General features: G+C 35.6%; 1 protein-coding gene across 1 annotated transcript; it reads right to left on the bottom strand.

Annotated features, from left to right (window-relative positions):
* Window positions 1–5900: 5900 nt before the first annotated feature.
* On the bottom strand, window positions 5901–13146 carry LOC108968525 (probable cytochrome P450 305a1). The gene is made up of 3 exons (XM_018932614.1): window positions 13053–13146; window positions 12803–12940; window positions 5901–7444 (listed from the first exon to the last, which is right to left on the bottom strand). The coding sequence occupies exons 2-3, from the start codon at window positions 12894–12896 to the stop codon at window positions 6039–6041; spliced, it is 1500 nt and encodes a 499-aa protein (XP_018788159.1). The 5' UTR covers window positions 12897–12940; window positions 13053–13146; the 3' UTR covers window positions 5901–6038.
* Between the last annotated feature and the right edge of the window lie 1024 nt (window positions 13147–14170).

The raw sequence follows: 14170 nt of genomic DNA, 5'->3' as shown, positions 1-14170 counted from the left end.
AATTTTTCTTGACATTTGTGATATTTTAGTAATATTTTTTTATTTCTTATATAATTGTTTAGAATTTTTTTAATTTTGATATGGTTTAAGTAATGCAAACACACAACAGATTAGCGGAATATACATACATGTATGTATTTAAAACGTAAAAAACAGCAGTGGATAAAATTTTTTACATTTTTTTAAATGTCACCAATAATTTTGTTTTTTTCTTGTTTATGAAAAGTATTTAAAGAAATATTATTTTTTTAAGTCAAAAACTAATTTCAAATATTAATCATTATTTTTTTTTTTAATATAAGCAAGGGTATATTTTTGAAGTCTGTTTCGCTTTTCATGCAAGTTTGTATGTGTGCAAAAGCAAGGCAGCAGTTTGGGTATAGCAAATAAGGCAACGGGTAGGGAATTAGCAAGAAAATATAAAGTTATGACAACAAAATATCATGACATAAATAAATAAAAATATCATGTAATGAAATAAGTATTTCGTAATACAAGAAAAAACAATAAAACTGTCAAGGGAAGGAACTTAGCAGTAAAAATGTCATGTAATAAAAAAATATGTCATGCAACAATTAAATAAAAATGTCAGTGGAGAAAATTTGGCCATTTGCAGAAGCGCAAGAAAGATAAAGCACAACACACACTCATATATATGCATGTGTGCACATGCAAATGAAATACTCATGTGTGCATATGCAAGTGCGTGAGTGTTTGTGTAGGGCAGAGAATACCACTTGTGCAGTTGAGTCAGAGAATGTATAAATAATATATTATATTATATATTATTTATACATTGTCTGGTCAAAGCGTGTCTGATTTGTTTTGTATATATGTATGCATGTATGTAAGTACTTAGCTGTAGTTGTGCATTAAAATTTAACTGTTATACGATTTAAGAATAACAGTAAGGGGCTAAGTAAAAATTACAAAAAAAAAAAACTAGAACAAAAACAATAAGTATGTATGTATACAGTACACATGTGTATATTAAATAACAAAAAAAAAAAACAAAGAGCAGAGAAATTATATTGAAAATAGCAAAAACAAACAAAAATATATTGTAAATGCATATATATTAAAATAATGAATAATATAATATAGTTTATTAAATTTAAAGTAAAAAAACAAAAACAAAAACAAAAACAACTACAAAATAGGCATTGTTGAACACCGTGTAACGAAATGGAAAATGTGAACCTGTTGAAAAAGTGATTTTAAATATAAGCAAAAGAAAAAATCTTTAAACGTTTAAGTTTTAATTGTTATAAAATACTTACAAGCAAAACAAAGCAAATGAAATGAAAAATACAAAAAGAAGAAAATGAAAAACAAAACGTTCATTCACACACACACAGTTAGTTTTTAAATATAACTACTAATTAATTCTGCTGTTATTATTATTATTACTACAATTACAATTATCATTTTCATCTCAGAGATGTGTTTCAAACAAAAGCAACAAAAAAATATTAAAACATTTTGTAATAAACTTCTATTACACTCCTGACTCATTTAAACTCGCATGTCATTGTTTTTGTAGTTAATATTTGTTTTTATTGTTGTACTATTAGCAACAAATTAGCTGCATCTATAATCCATCAGCTGAGCTTAAGCTCTTCAGGCTTTATGCTCAAAAGTTTCTGCTTCAGGTGATTTGGATGCCTTGAAGCATCAAAATTTAGACCAACGTGAGGTTTACACACGAGGTTGGTCCCCGCAGGGAAGTATAAGCGGTTTTCACCGACGCTTTGTAATGCCAAAACCTCCTGAATATGGACCAAAAACCAGCTTGTATGGACGAAGTACTTTGAAATTTCCGTTAATCAACCGCGGTGCGCGCATAACCTTTTGACAGTCGACCTGAAAGTGTCGATATATTTCTACCTCACCTTTCTTAAGACAATTTTAACAATTGACAAACTTTTTAACAGTTGAAACCCTTATACCCGCGACAAGACAGAACTCGTTAAGACTTAGTAATTGTAGGGAATATGTACCTACAATTGTAACAGACACTGAAATCAAACTGAGAGGAACTTAATTTAGCCTCAACCGAACTAGAGTTGAGTCTAAATTATTCGAGCTGGTCCTTCGTTTTCGAAGCCACTGCAACTGTCGTTGTAAATAGTATTTCCGGCCGTCTTAGTGGTTGAGCTTCTTAAGATTAGTCCTTTTTTATTTTAAGCGGCATCACCACCCTGTGCATTTAAGTTGAAATTCCATTAAAAAGCACTTTCTGATTCGCTTCATAGGCAATTATATTATACCATATACATACATATACTGACAGAGGCTTGCAATGGAATGTTGTAAATCTTATGCAAGGTGTGATGTGCTGAACACAATGAGCGCTATACGACATGGCAGCACGACAGTGAACTGAAAATGGCGTTGTGAATCTAAATGAACATTTGTGAGAAGGCAGCGACATAACAATGACAGGCATGTACACAAGACAACACAGCTGTCCATTTTGCACGTACACAATTTCGTTGTGGCCATACTAATACCTTGCACTTGAATGAAATTTCGATATTTTGTTCAAAGGGAAATTTTTTATGCAAAAAATAAGTAAATAGGCAAATTTATTGGTTTTAAATTATTATTTGTTTTAAATTATTAATTATTATTATTATAATAGAGCTATTTTATGCTTTTATTTGTAAAAATAACGTCAGGTTTGTTAGAGCTTTGAATAATTTGACATTTTACATATTAGGGGCATCACCACTCTACCTCATCTCTCTACTGTCGTTGGCAAATATAAAAAGTATATTGAAGTTAGCGATAGCGACAACTGGGGGCCTGCAGTCGTGTAGTCGTGCAGCTGTCAAAGTAACTGTGTCCATAAGAACGTGTGTACGATTTATTTTAATGTTTGGCAGATGTCGCTTGCAGTCTGTCGCGCTCACTGTTATTTGCAACACCTGTTGTTATGTTGTTATGTATTTAACTATATAGTTATGTTTGTATATATATAAGTGATCACGATGACGAGACAAATTCATTTCTGGATGGTTGTAAGTCCAACCGTCTCACATAGGAGCATTTGGTCTCAAAAACCGGATACAATTATTTAAAGTGATTAAAGGAGGACTAAGTTCGGGTGCAACCGAACATTTTATATTGAATATATTTGGGAAGGGGGTAGTGCCGCTGAGATTTTATATATTTTTGCTCATCCCACAAACTACTAATATGCCACATACTCAAAAAAATGTACCCTCTGTTTCATTTAGGTACCTTACATACAATCAGCAATCATATGGAACAAGGTCAAGTGGATGTCAGAAAATCTTGGTTATTGTTATATAGGTGGGGGGGTTGTGTTGGAGGGATCAAGTTTTCGCGCAATTGTATCTATTTTAGGCGCAAAGATACACTATTATGAATAATTTTCTGTAATTTTCATTGAGACTTGACTCATATATTGGCGAATATATCCAACATAAAGTGACCTAGAAGTTCTAACAACTTTATGTTAGGTATATGGGGGCTCAGGAAAGTATTGACCCGATTCAACCCATTTTTGACATAATGAAATACTATTGTCAGAAAAGGATTTTCATTCATATCTCACACATTGAACGATATTTTCGGTCAAAAGTCAACTATTGGTATCGGGTTCACATATTCGGTACGGTTTGGTTGGATTTAGGCAATTATTGGTCAAAAGGTAGCTTACTTTAAGGGAATTATTACCGCAAAATTTTATTCAGTTATATTGTATTAATTAAAGGGGGGAAATGTTTAAGCTTAAATGTTAAATAGAAATCCTGTAGTTTACTAGGAAAAATAATTTATAGTTCGACCTCGCCCGACATATAACAAAAACACTAATTTCAAAAAATTTAAAAACAAATTTCGTTTTTTTATTGATTCATTGCTTTTCCTAAAAAACATAATAATACATTAACTAAATTAATTTTTATATCATTAATATTAAATACATACCATGTTGTGCTGAATCCATAAAAAAAATGTTTCAGGAATACCGTTCAAACAATAAAAAAAACCACTTGCAATTTCGAGAACAATAGAGTGTTTCGCGAATAAGCACGTGCGTTCTGAACGAACTCTAGGACTACTTGTGTGGCAATATAGCGACCTGAAGGTCATTCATTTAATCTGTTCATTGTAGAACGGTTATTTAGTTACCAAAAAAAAATTTTATTGAGTACCATCGCTGAAGTTTGTAATTTTCAATTTTGTCCGGTTTTTGAGGGTAGATACTCCTATGTGCGTACTTGTATAAACATAGTACTCTGAGGACGTTGGTTTTGATCTATCAAATAATAATATATTACAACAATAATTTGACAATTTATATAACTCGTTCATTATCTCAATAAAATTAGGAGGTTTCCTCGGAGCGGTCGAGTGTGTTTGCTGAATAGCCAGAAGTCACACGGAACTAAGTCAGGCGAATATGGTGGTTGCGGCACGATATTGTTTGAAAATTTGGCATAAACCTCAAAAAGAATCAATGCAGTATGCGACGGTGCATTATCGTTGTGCAAAAACCAAGAACTGTCAGCCCATAATTCTGTCCTCTTTTTACGAATAGCTTCGTGCAAACGACGCATACTCAAATAGTATTCCTTTAGACAGTTTGGCTGATTGGAAGGAATTCGGAGTGCACTACATCTCGATAATCGAAGAACCTGATTTGCTTTGACGTGGTTTTTTCGGCATCGGCTGACCTCTGAACCGATATTCGCCAGATTGTTCGTTTGTTTTCGGATCGTAAGCATAGATCCAAGACTCAACGCCATGCTATAATACTTTTCACGATATCCTGGTAGTCGGAATGCATTGTTCACAGGCGTTAAAGACACTGCTTTTCCAATCGTGCTTTCACTTTTCTTAGACCCAAATGATCGTTCCAATTCATGAAAACCTGTAAATATATCCCTGCCTTTAATTTCCGAGAGCATCCAATATTCGACAGCGCTTGAACTAAAACTTCTTATTGTTATAAAAAATTTTACATATCGCTAGTATAAAAGGCAGGTGAATATGGTAACTAGCAAAATATTGCATTTGTCTTTATTTAGAATACTGTGTGTATAAGTTCCCCTATGGTCGCAGTGGCATAGCTAAAACTTCGGGCGCCGGGGCCATAAAAGTTCTGCCGGCTCCCTTTATCTACCTACCTACAAGTTCCATGAGGTGGTTCGAACAGAAGTGAATTTTTACAAAATATCTTCGATATTAAGTACTTATATAAATTTAGGAAATAGAAGCCAGCCAAATTCTGAAGTTCCAAAAATCTCACAATATGGTTTTTGAGGAAATTGATAGTAAATATACAAGATATCTTATTAAAAGCCATAGAAAAAACCCATTCTCACCCTATATCTTGTACACTTTTGACACAATTTGCAGGAATTTTTGCCGGAATCGGAGTTTTTAAATACCATTCTTGAAATTTTGGAGAAATAAAAATATTTGTTTCCTGCGGGATATGGTAGATATTGGTAAGCGAGCAAGGTAAACGATGCAGCATGATTATATCGCTTACTCCGGCCTTTATCTTTTATAATAAATTTTGTAAAAAATTTGTTGAAGTATTTTTCTAAATATTAAAAAACAGCGGAGATCGTTTTGCCGCCCTCAAAACGTTGCGCCCGGGGTGACAGCCCCCTTTAGTTCGTTCGCGGGTCCGGTAAGAAAATCGGTAATGCAATGTTGTTCTTATGTAGGATTTGTGAATTTCATCAGTCATGATGATCGACCAACTCTAAAAATCGATATTTGGTTTCCCCCGTTCTATTGAGTTAAAGCTGAAGTTTGCAGAAAACATTCACAATCATACAAATACAACATTGAGTTCTTTACTAAACTTTATATTTCCATATAAATAAAGATTACATAAAATATTCTACAATGGTAAGTATACATATAGTCTTATATTGAAAATGACGATCAAAAAATTCCCATTCATTTTCTGAGTGCTTCAGAACAAACAAAAATTTAACATCCTTTCGAAATTCGGTAATGTCATGATCCACTTGTCGATTAGCCATCGAAGTTCACTGTCGATTTACAAATTTTACTTTGTATGGCTTTGGCGTCAGCGTAATGCCCGGTTGTAACACCACAGATGGCAAAGCCTCTTCACACAACTCGATACGGAAACGATGGACGATTTTGGTGAGGAACGAGAACAGACAGGCACGAGCTAGAGCATCGCCCAGGCAACGACGACGCCCTTGACCGAATGGCATAAAGTACTCATCGCGGAAAACCTTGCCATCAGCATCGAGGAAACGTTCTGGCCGAAAGACTTCCGGATCACCCCAATGCGCCTTGTCCATATGTACCACACGCAGACCAATCAGCACGGTTGTATCTTTAGGCACATTATAACCGCCGAGTGTAGTGTTGCGTAAGGCACGTCGCGGGCCGGTCACTGGTGTTATGTGGAAATAACGTTGCACTTCCATAATGAAGGCGCTCGTATATGGAAAGTATTCGCGATTACAAAGATTAACGGGAATTTTATGTGTCTCCATATTATCGGTGATTTCGTCATAAACACGCTTTTGCACATCACGGTTAAGAGCGAGCATCATTAGCGCCAAATCGGTGGTATTGCTGGTGGTTTGTGAGCCGGCAATGAAGAAGTCCAAGATTGTCATTGTCAATTGGGTTTCACTAAAGGTACTGTTCTCCGCTTCATCACTATGTTCATTCATCTCGCGTATGTACGCATAGATCAGATCACTTTCGGCATTCTCTTTCGTAATGCTAGCGCGATGTTCGTTAATCGCTTCCAGGAAGAATGCATGCATCTCTTGATTCATTTGGCAGATCAGGTTATAGCCAGTCCAGTTGGGCGCAAAATAACGCAACCAAGGCATTTGCGACAATACGCCACCACAGATGTCGAAAACCTTCGAGCGTCGATTCAGTAATTGCAGCAGTTTTTGCAAACGCTTATCGCCACGTCCGATACCCTTACCGGCCGTTAAGGTCCACAGAACGTTAAGGACGCTCGGCGCCAGAAACGAACCCGGCCAGGTGGGCTCGCCGTGCAGCTCATGGATATATGTCAGCAAGCTGTCGGCTTCTCTTTCGATGTATTGCTCCATCTCTGTGCGTCCGTAGCCGACATGTCGCATCTGTCGCATAGCGAAACTACGATGCTCCTGCCACAGTTGGCCGTCGGTGCAGGTGATGCCTTTGCGCGTACCCATTGTGCGCAGGCGTAGAAAGAAATTATCGGGACGTCCATCGAATACTTCGCTTATGTGCACTTCGTGCACCAATGGAAACGAAAGTGCAACCACGACGTATTCGCTGCCCAATTTGAGACCTAAAATATCACTGTTGTATTTTTTGGACCACTTCTCAAAGACCAAATGTTGGCCACCGCTGGCACGTGCCTCTTTGCGCAGTTGTATGGTGTTGCCCATCCATGGTATAAAGTCGGGACCTTTAATTTTACAAGAGAAAACATGAGATTATTAAATGAAAGTGAGTAGTAACTAAATGTGTATATGGTAGGAAGACCAAAAAGAAGTCTTTCATTTAGTCGATAAGGTGGGTAGCGACTTTGGAGATCCGCTACATCAGCAATTAATATTTTTTATGATGTTCGCCAAGCCGAAGCTTCGACGAATTAAAATTTCAGCTCGAAGTGTTTGATTTATTAACTAAAAATAAATTCTACAAGAAAATTTTGAATTTACAAAAAACAGTCATCGTATCCTTATCAAATTCCAACAGAGTTCAAACGTAACAAGCAGAGAAATTTGAATCGGTGACAGCAGTTATTTACGCGCCCTGCATAAAACTATTTTCAAGTTCTTGGCTTCTCTAAAAAGAAGAAAATAAGTTTCTGGTAGATAGCCCAACAATAAATCTATCGTCCAAAACTAGCTAACAGAAGTTTGGTGTACCAAAACACCATATCAGTAGCTGTTATATCCCAGCGTTTTGATATGTTCGATAATTACGTATATTTTCTTGTTTAATTAATTTATAGCTCTCGCTCGATTTCAGTTCATAGTAACACGCTATCGAACTATGGTATTGGACTACTGTGATTAGATGAAAATAAGTAACTGTGTCAGCAATTCGATCGTGTATTCTATACGAATATGTATAATCGAAAACAAATAACAAAAAAAAAGCAAGCTCTATTGGCTAGTATTGTTTAAGAAATGAGCATTGTCGTCTCTAAAGAGACCGATTTAAAACTTGTGGGCAAGGAATTATTCGAAGAAACCAAATCTTTTACGATCGGGTAATTTCCATTTCTTTCACTTTAGAAAGACATCGAAAATAATATTTAGACTAAAATGAAATAGGAAGTACAAATACTCAAGATTTTCATATTATTTACAATCTACCTTGTGACGACAAGCAGATGTAATTATATCTAAAGATTCGCATTGATGCCAAAAATGCAATTTGACCATTAAATACATTAAAGGCATATGAAGTATAAGATTTGTGCTACTTGCATATATCATTAGCATTAGTATGTATATACTTTACAACATAGTGAACTAAGTTAATCTTAATATCTAAATGGTAAGCCTAAGGATGTAGCCTTGTTCCGTCGGCGAGTATCTTCACTGTCGTCCAGTAGGTTGATGGCGCGTATGATGTGATGGCAGCCTTTGGTGTTTAAAAAGTTCAGGCTTTCGAGCAGATGCAACGACTAGCATGTTAAGCATTCCTTAGATTTATATAGACGTCGAAAGAGTCCTGGTAGCTTGAAACCAGTAATATTCAACATTGTATCGATTTACCAACAAAACATGGACTTTCACCTTGGGGAAAAGAATTAAAACCCAGCTGGATCATGTAATTTTTCGAGATTCTTCCATACGAATAGATCTTGACTCTAATGAGATTATTCTCGACGAAGTGCGATGAAAAAATCTATTATGCCAAAGGGAGTTATCCAAATATACCTTAATCTAAAACTTACCGATATAAACATGGTTACACCTCCGAAAAAACAGCCCTTGGCCAAATAAAATCCATGTTGATACCGGCAGCGTAGAACCGGCTGTCGTACGAATTCTATCAAACCAAACCACCACCTATTGCAGACGAAGAGCTCGATTTGCCGCAATAATCGAGTTAGCTTGCGCAGCTTCGTTCTCTTGCAGGTTTAACACCTACTTATCCAGAATCAACCCCGACATATCGAACATATGTCCAGCATGCAGCGAATTCCGGCATGACTCTGATCACCTTATTGCATGCCTAGCTGACCCTACACATCTGACACCCCCTTATCTACCTGCACTTTTCCTGGTCCTACCGTTGGATGACCTCGATGACAACTTATCTCAACCTTACCACCCTAACGTGGACTAGATAACCGTTACAGCAACAACATCAAAATAAAACCTTTGCATCGCTGCCATTTCTTCAACAAGCCAAGCGAAATTCCTCTATAAAAACCAGCTTCACTCGATGTTTTGAGAAGGTCCTCTTCCATGAAATTATCCAACAAAACAGCTGAACATGTACTCAACAAATTACCGGAATGTGATTTATGATTTCAATAAGTTTAAATTATACAAAAATAACAATAATATAATCATCTTAAAGCTCTCTGAACAGACGTATTTATAATTTATATAAATCAGCAATGGAACCCTGTAAGTTGTCATATCCCAATCGAGTGGAAATCTATTGGAGCGCCTTTACATAAATAAAAGTATGTAAATGCACGTATCTACATAGATTTTAGTTAAATCGACACCTGGCAGCCGCAACAAACCGTCACCGCAAATGGTCGCACGTCCTCAGACGGCCCTCTGGTTGATGATGACTGACAGCTTTTGGCGTTTCGTGTCGTAGCAAGTGTGATTCGAATCCAAATTAAATATGCCTAGTGGGTTTCTAAACATCAGTTTATTTAGCAATTAAAGCAACAAAGCATTTATTTATTTTTATTGTAATTGCGTGCCATTACAAAGGTAAGAATGTGTGTTTCAAATTCCAGATAAATAAAGAGGAAGTCGCAATTTATAAACGCCGTGGCTTAATATGTGTCACGAGGCCATTAATGTTCTTCGAATGGGTTTTCCCGTTTTTTCTTTTTCAAAGGATAACCGAAAAAATTATTGGTTGCACGCGTAAGTAATTTGTGATTGGATTTTTTGCTCTTAGTTTGATTGCGAAGAATAGTGGGATGTAACACAGTTAACTGGCTTTGCAAATATCCATACATATTTACACGATTAACTGCAGTTTATTGACGCACGAACCTGTTCAAAAAATTTTGTGATTTTTCTTTCCAAACATTATTATTGGTTTGTGCACATCCGTATATACATATATTAACATATACATATGTACATATATGTATGTGTCAAATAAAGAAATAAAATCAGGTGACTACCGTTCAAAATAAATTAAAACAGTTAATTTGTTGCGTTTAAATATTTCGAATGTGTAGCAAATGCATTATTGCTTTATCACAAAAGAATTTGAAGTGTTTACAAAAAAAACCGTTACATTGGTACAAGGCTGACCTTCCCTCCTCCCCTAAGTGTGCCTGTGTCCATGATAAGAATTATTACGGTAGTTTTTTTCAGAGGACGAACGTTAACTGACAAGAAAGTGATGCTCAGAAATAACGAACTAGTTGAACTTTTTAGCTCGGCCAGCATCGGTAGTCGAAAAAGTTTTTCATCAGATACTCAAGAAAAGGTCGAGAATTAGCTGTCTCGACGGATGTTGTTAAAACAGGAAGACTAATCGACTATGCTAACGCAGAGAACACAATTTATTTTCTACTAAACTTCTTCCATTTTTCTCGTTTCATGGAGGCTCCCCTGTTTGTAAACAGTCTTCTTTTACTTATTTGTGCTGAATAGCGAATATGGTGAAATCCCACGTTGAGGTTTTTCGGCTCTGTTAGCCGTCCAATCGAACATCATACAAAATTGGTTCTCTCGCTCAACCATATGGTATTCTACAGATCTATCATTGATGTTTTATCTGTTGATAAAGTACATGATTCGATGCCACTACGTCATAGACGAAACAAAATGTCAAGCTGCTTCCATAGTAATTATAAACAAAATCTTAGTCTTGTCTCGTTTATGCCTTCACGAATGAATGTTATTTCTGTCAAATGCTCTCCCGAAAAGAAATGGAACAATTTTCTGCCTTTTCAAATAGAGTGAACTTAACCATACTTTTTTAATTAACTTTGAAAGAGTACCACTTGTTCTAAAAATCTATGTTTTTGAATGAAGAAAGTGTAGGCGCACCGATTGGTGAGCTTTGACACGAACTGTACAAAATCGTATTGAAAAGACGCTCAAATAATTACTATAATAAAAAGTAGTTCATTTCGAGTAAATTACTCAGTTTCTAGTTGTTTCCTTTCATTTCGAATTTTCAAGTGAGACACGTGCCTACAAAACAAATAATAAAATGAGAATTCACACTTTGTTGGATGCATTGTTTTCTGGCGACCCCATTTGTATATTTACTAAGATGAAACACACTGCATACCATATTTAATTAAATTAAATATCAGACCATTTTAATTCAATTATTTAGTTGTATAGCTGTAGTCGATATAAGTAAATACGCAGATACGCACCATTTCTTGGTCCGAACCGTGTCTTGAACATTTCCAATATTGCTCCTTTACCGGCAGTTCGTGGCAATATTCCAAGTGTATTTGAGCCATACATAAGACCCATTACGAAAATCTCTGTCTTATTGAACCTTTAATTTTTTTATTTACTGAACAATATGTTAAAATTAATGTCTCCCCCATTCCCACATGACTATTGATATAAGCGACCTCCAGGACTTATGTACATACGTATTTGTATAAGTATACTGACGAAATTCTAAACAAAATTTGGTATAATGCTCCAACGGAGATTTCGAATATACATATATTCAATATCATGTGTAGATGAGACAGTTTTGAGAAATCTTTGCCTCGTTTACTTCCGATTACCAGATATATCTTAATCTTGCCTTAACTCTTAACCAGAAAAGGTAAGAACACCTCAAAAATCGATTTTTTTATGTACACATATGTAATTCAGAATATACACAGAAAATTTCATATCATTCAGGTGAATATTTTTGAAATTGCAATCAAATTTGAAAAGACTTTTCAGAGTGCAAAGTCGGTGACCAAATTACTCGAAAAAGGTTTAACCGATTAGTCTCAAATTTTAATACGAGCTTCTTAAATTTTTTAAATATTTTTTTTTTATAAACAATTTAAACCGCCACTGTTCAGCTGTAGTTCCTTTAAATACTAACTTCCAAATACTAAGTTTTTGAAGCTTCTAATGCCGCCTTCTCCCTTAAGGCACAACCTTGGCTTTGCCTGCCGAAAGTGCGGTTCCATAAATTTGGATCTTACGGTTGACCGTTCCTACGACAGTCGGGTCTACGTAGTTGGAACGGACCCGGACCATCAACTCCGCAGAATTCTGCCGCTACAACAACATCCAGCGGTTGAGCACTGTCTTGAAACATTTCAGTTTTACGGACGATAAATCAGAGAAGCTGACACCTAAACTTAACGAATTTGCTAAAATAAAGTGGAATTAAGGAAATGTCATGAAAACTAAATATAAACCTTACATACAAATTTACTGTTATAACAGCTAGTAAATTATAGCTTTTAGGAAATAATTGCCTTACTGAGAATTTAGTTTACTTGCACAATAGAATCAACGCATTTCGCAAGGTTCGCATAAATATGCCACCTATATTTATAAATACCGAGCGAAATTTGAGATCATTTAACTATTTGTTTACAACCTTACTCGTCTCTTCTTACCTGGTGGAAAATTTGGTGGGCGCTTCATTGACTGGATCAATGAGTAGAGCACATAACCCACTATAGTCGCGACTAGGAAGAGTACAACACTCATCTCCAAAGTTTTAAATTGCGCGGCTGCTCCGTCAGTTTCTTTTTCTAATATTCCACGATCAGATAACACACGCACCCGTTATGCAAACCGACGCGATCAAGAATTTTAATTGATTAGCACAAATCTCTGAATTAATTTATGATATTAACTGCTTACAACTATTAGCGGCTGCTTTTCTGATTGTATTTGTGGGTCCTTGAGAGCGCTCTATCAATTATAGTGATTAAATTATTGTACAACGTCTTCTCACACCGATTGCTCAGTGAAAACTGATCGTCGGCGGCTGGCTCTTGCGGTCTATCAAGCGCTGGTGTTTAACGAACAATTCATTAATTTCTTTATTCCGTCGCTTTTTCTCTTTATTTTTTTGTTATTACTGTTTATTTGTATTAGCATTTTGCTCTTTTATTTATTTAACTTTTGTCAGCGCGACCAACTACCGGCAATTTTTTGTATGCCGACAGCATGCGTCGGACGCGGCACGCTCTCCCAAATTCGAGTTAACTAGCAAGCTTTCTTGTTGTTGTTATTGTAGTTTTTAGAGGGTACGCGTATTGTGCTTAGAATATGTGATGCGTGTAGATAGAATTAGAAGAATACATAAGTGGAATAAGACGGGCTACTACTTTTCGATAAGCGTTAGATGGATCAGAGCAGACATGGACGTACGCAAAGTGGGGGGCAAAGTGGGAGGAGACCAAAAGAGATTTTAACAATAAAGAGATAGCATAAAAGGTGGTAACAATCAATTAGAATAATTCACAACTTGATAATACTTTTGTTATTTCTATTGAGATAGCTAAAGAGCTTATTCTGGCACGAGTACACATTATTACTGACGACGCCATGAACTCAGCACATTTAAGATAATTATAATAGTTTGACGCTTTCCTTACAGTTCTCGGATCTGTGTTAACAAAGTGACTAATTTCATGTACAGAGCACTAACCGGTATAAGTAGAGGACATATCCAGACTAATCTCTATTGAAAAAGAAAATACACTTCCAGTTTAAAATAAACGTCTTCAACACTGAGAAATCCGAGCTATTTGATTCCCTTCAATTTTGAAAATAATTGATTTTCCCCGCATTGCTTGATGTGACAAATAGGGATAAAATCAAAATGAACGCTTTGACTCTATGCCATTTTCTCTGTTTTTTTTTTTTTTTTTTTTTTTTTTTTTTTTTTTTTTTTTTTTTTTTTTTTTTTTTTTTTTTTTTTGTTATCTCTTGCTATTTTGTAAACTGAGCTTACATATAAATTTTTAAAATTT

Source organism: Bactrocera latifrons, unplaced genomic scaffold (assembly GCF_001853355.1).
Source record: "Bactrocera latifrons isolate USDA-ARS-PBARC rearing strain unplaced genomic scaffold, ASM185335v1 scaffold_22, whole genome shotgun sequence".
In the NCBI taxonomy this organism is placed as follows: domain Eukaryota; kingdom Metazoa; phylum Arthropoda; class Insecta; order Diptera; family Tephritidae; genus Bactrocera; species Bactrocera latifrons.
This window is presented reverse-complemented; position numbering and strand designations above follow the sequence as displayed.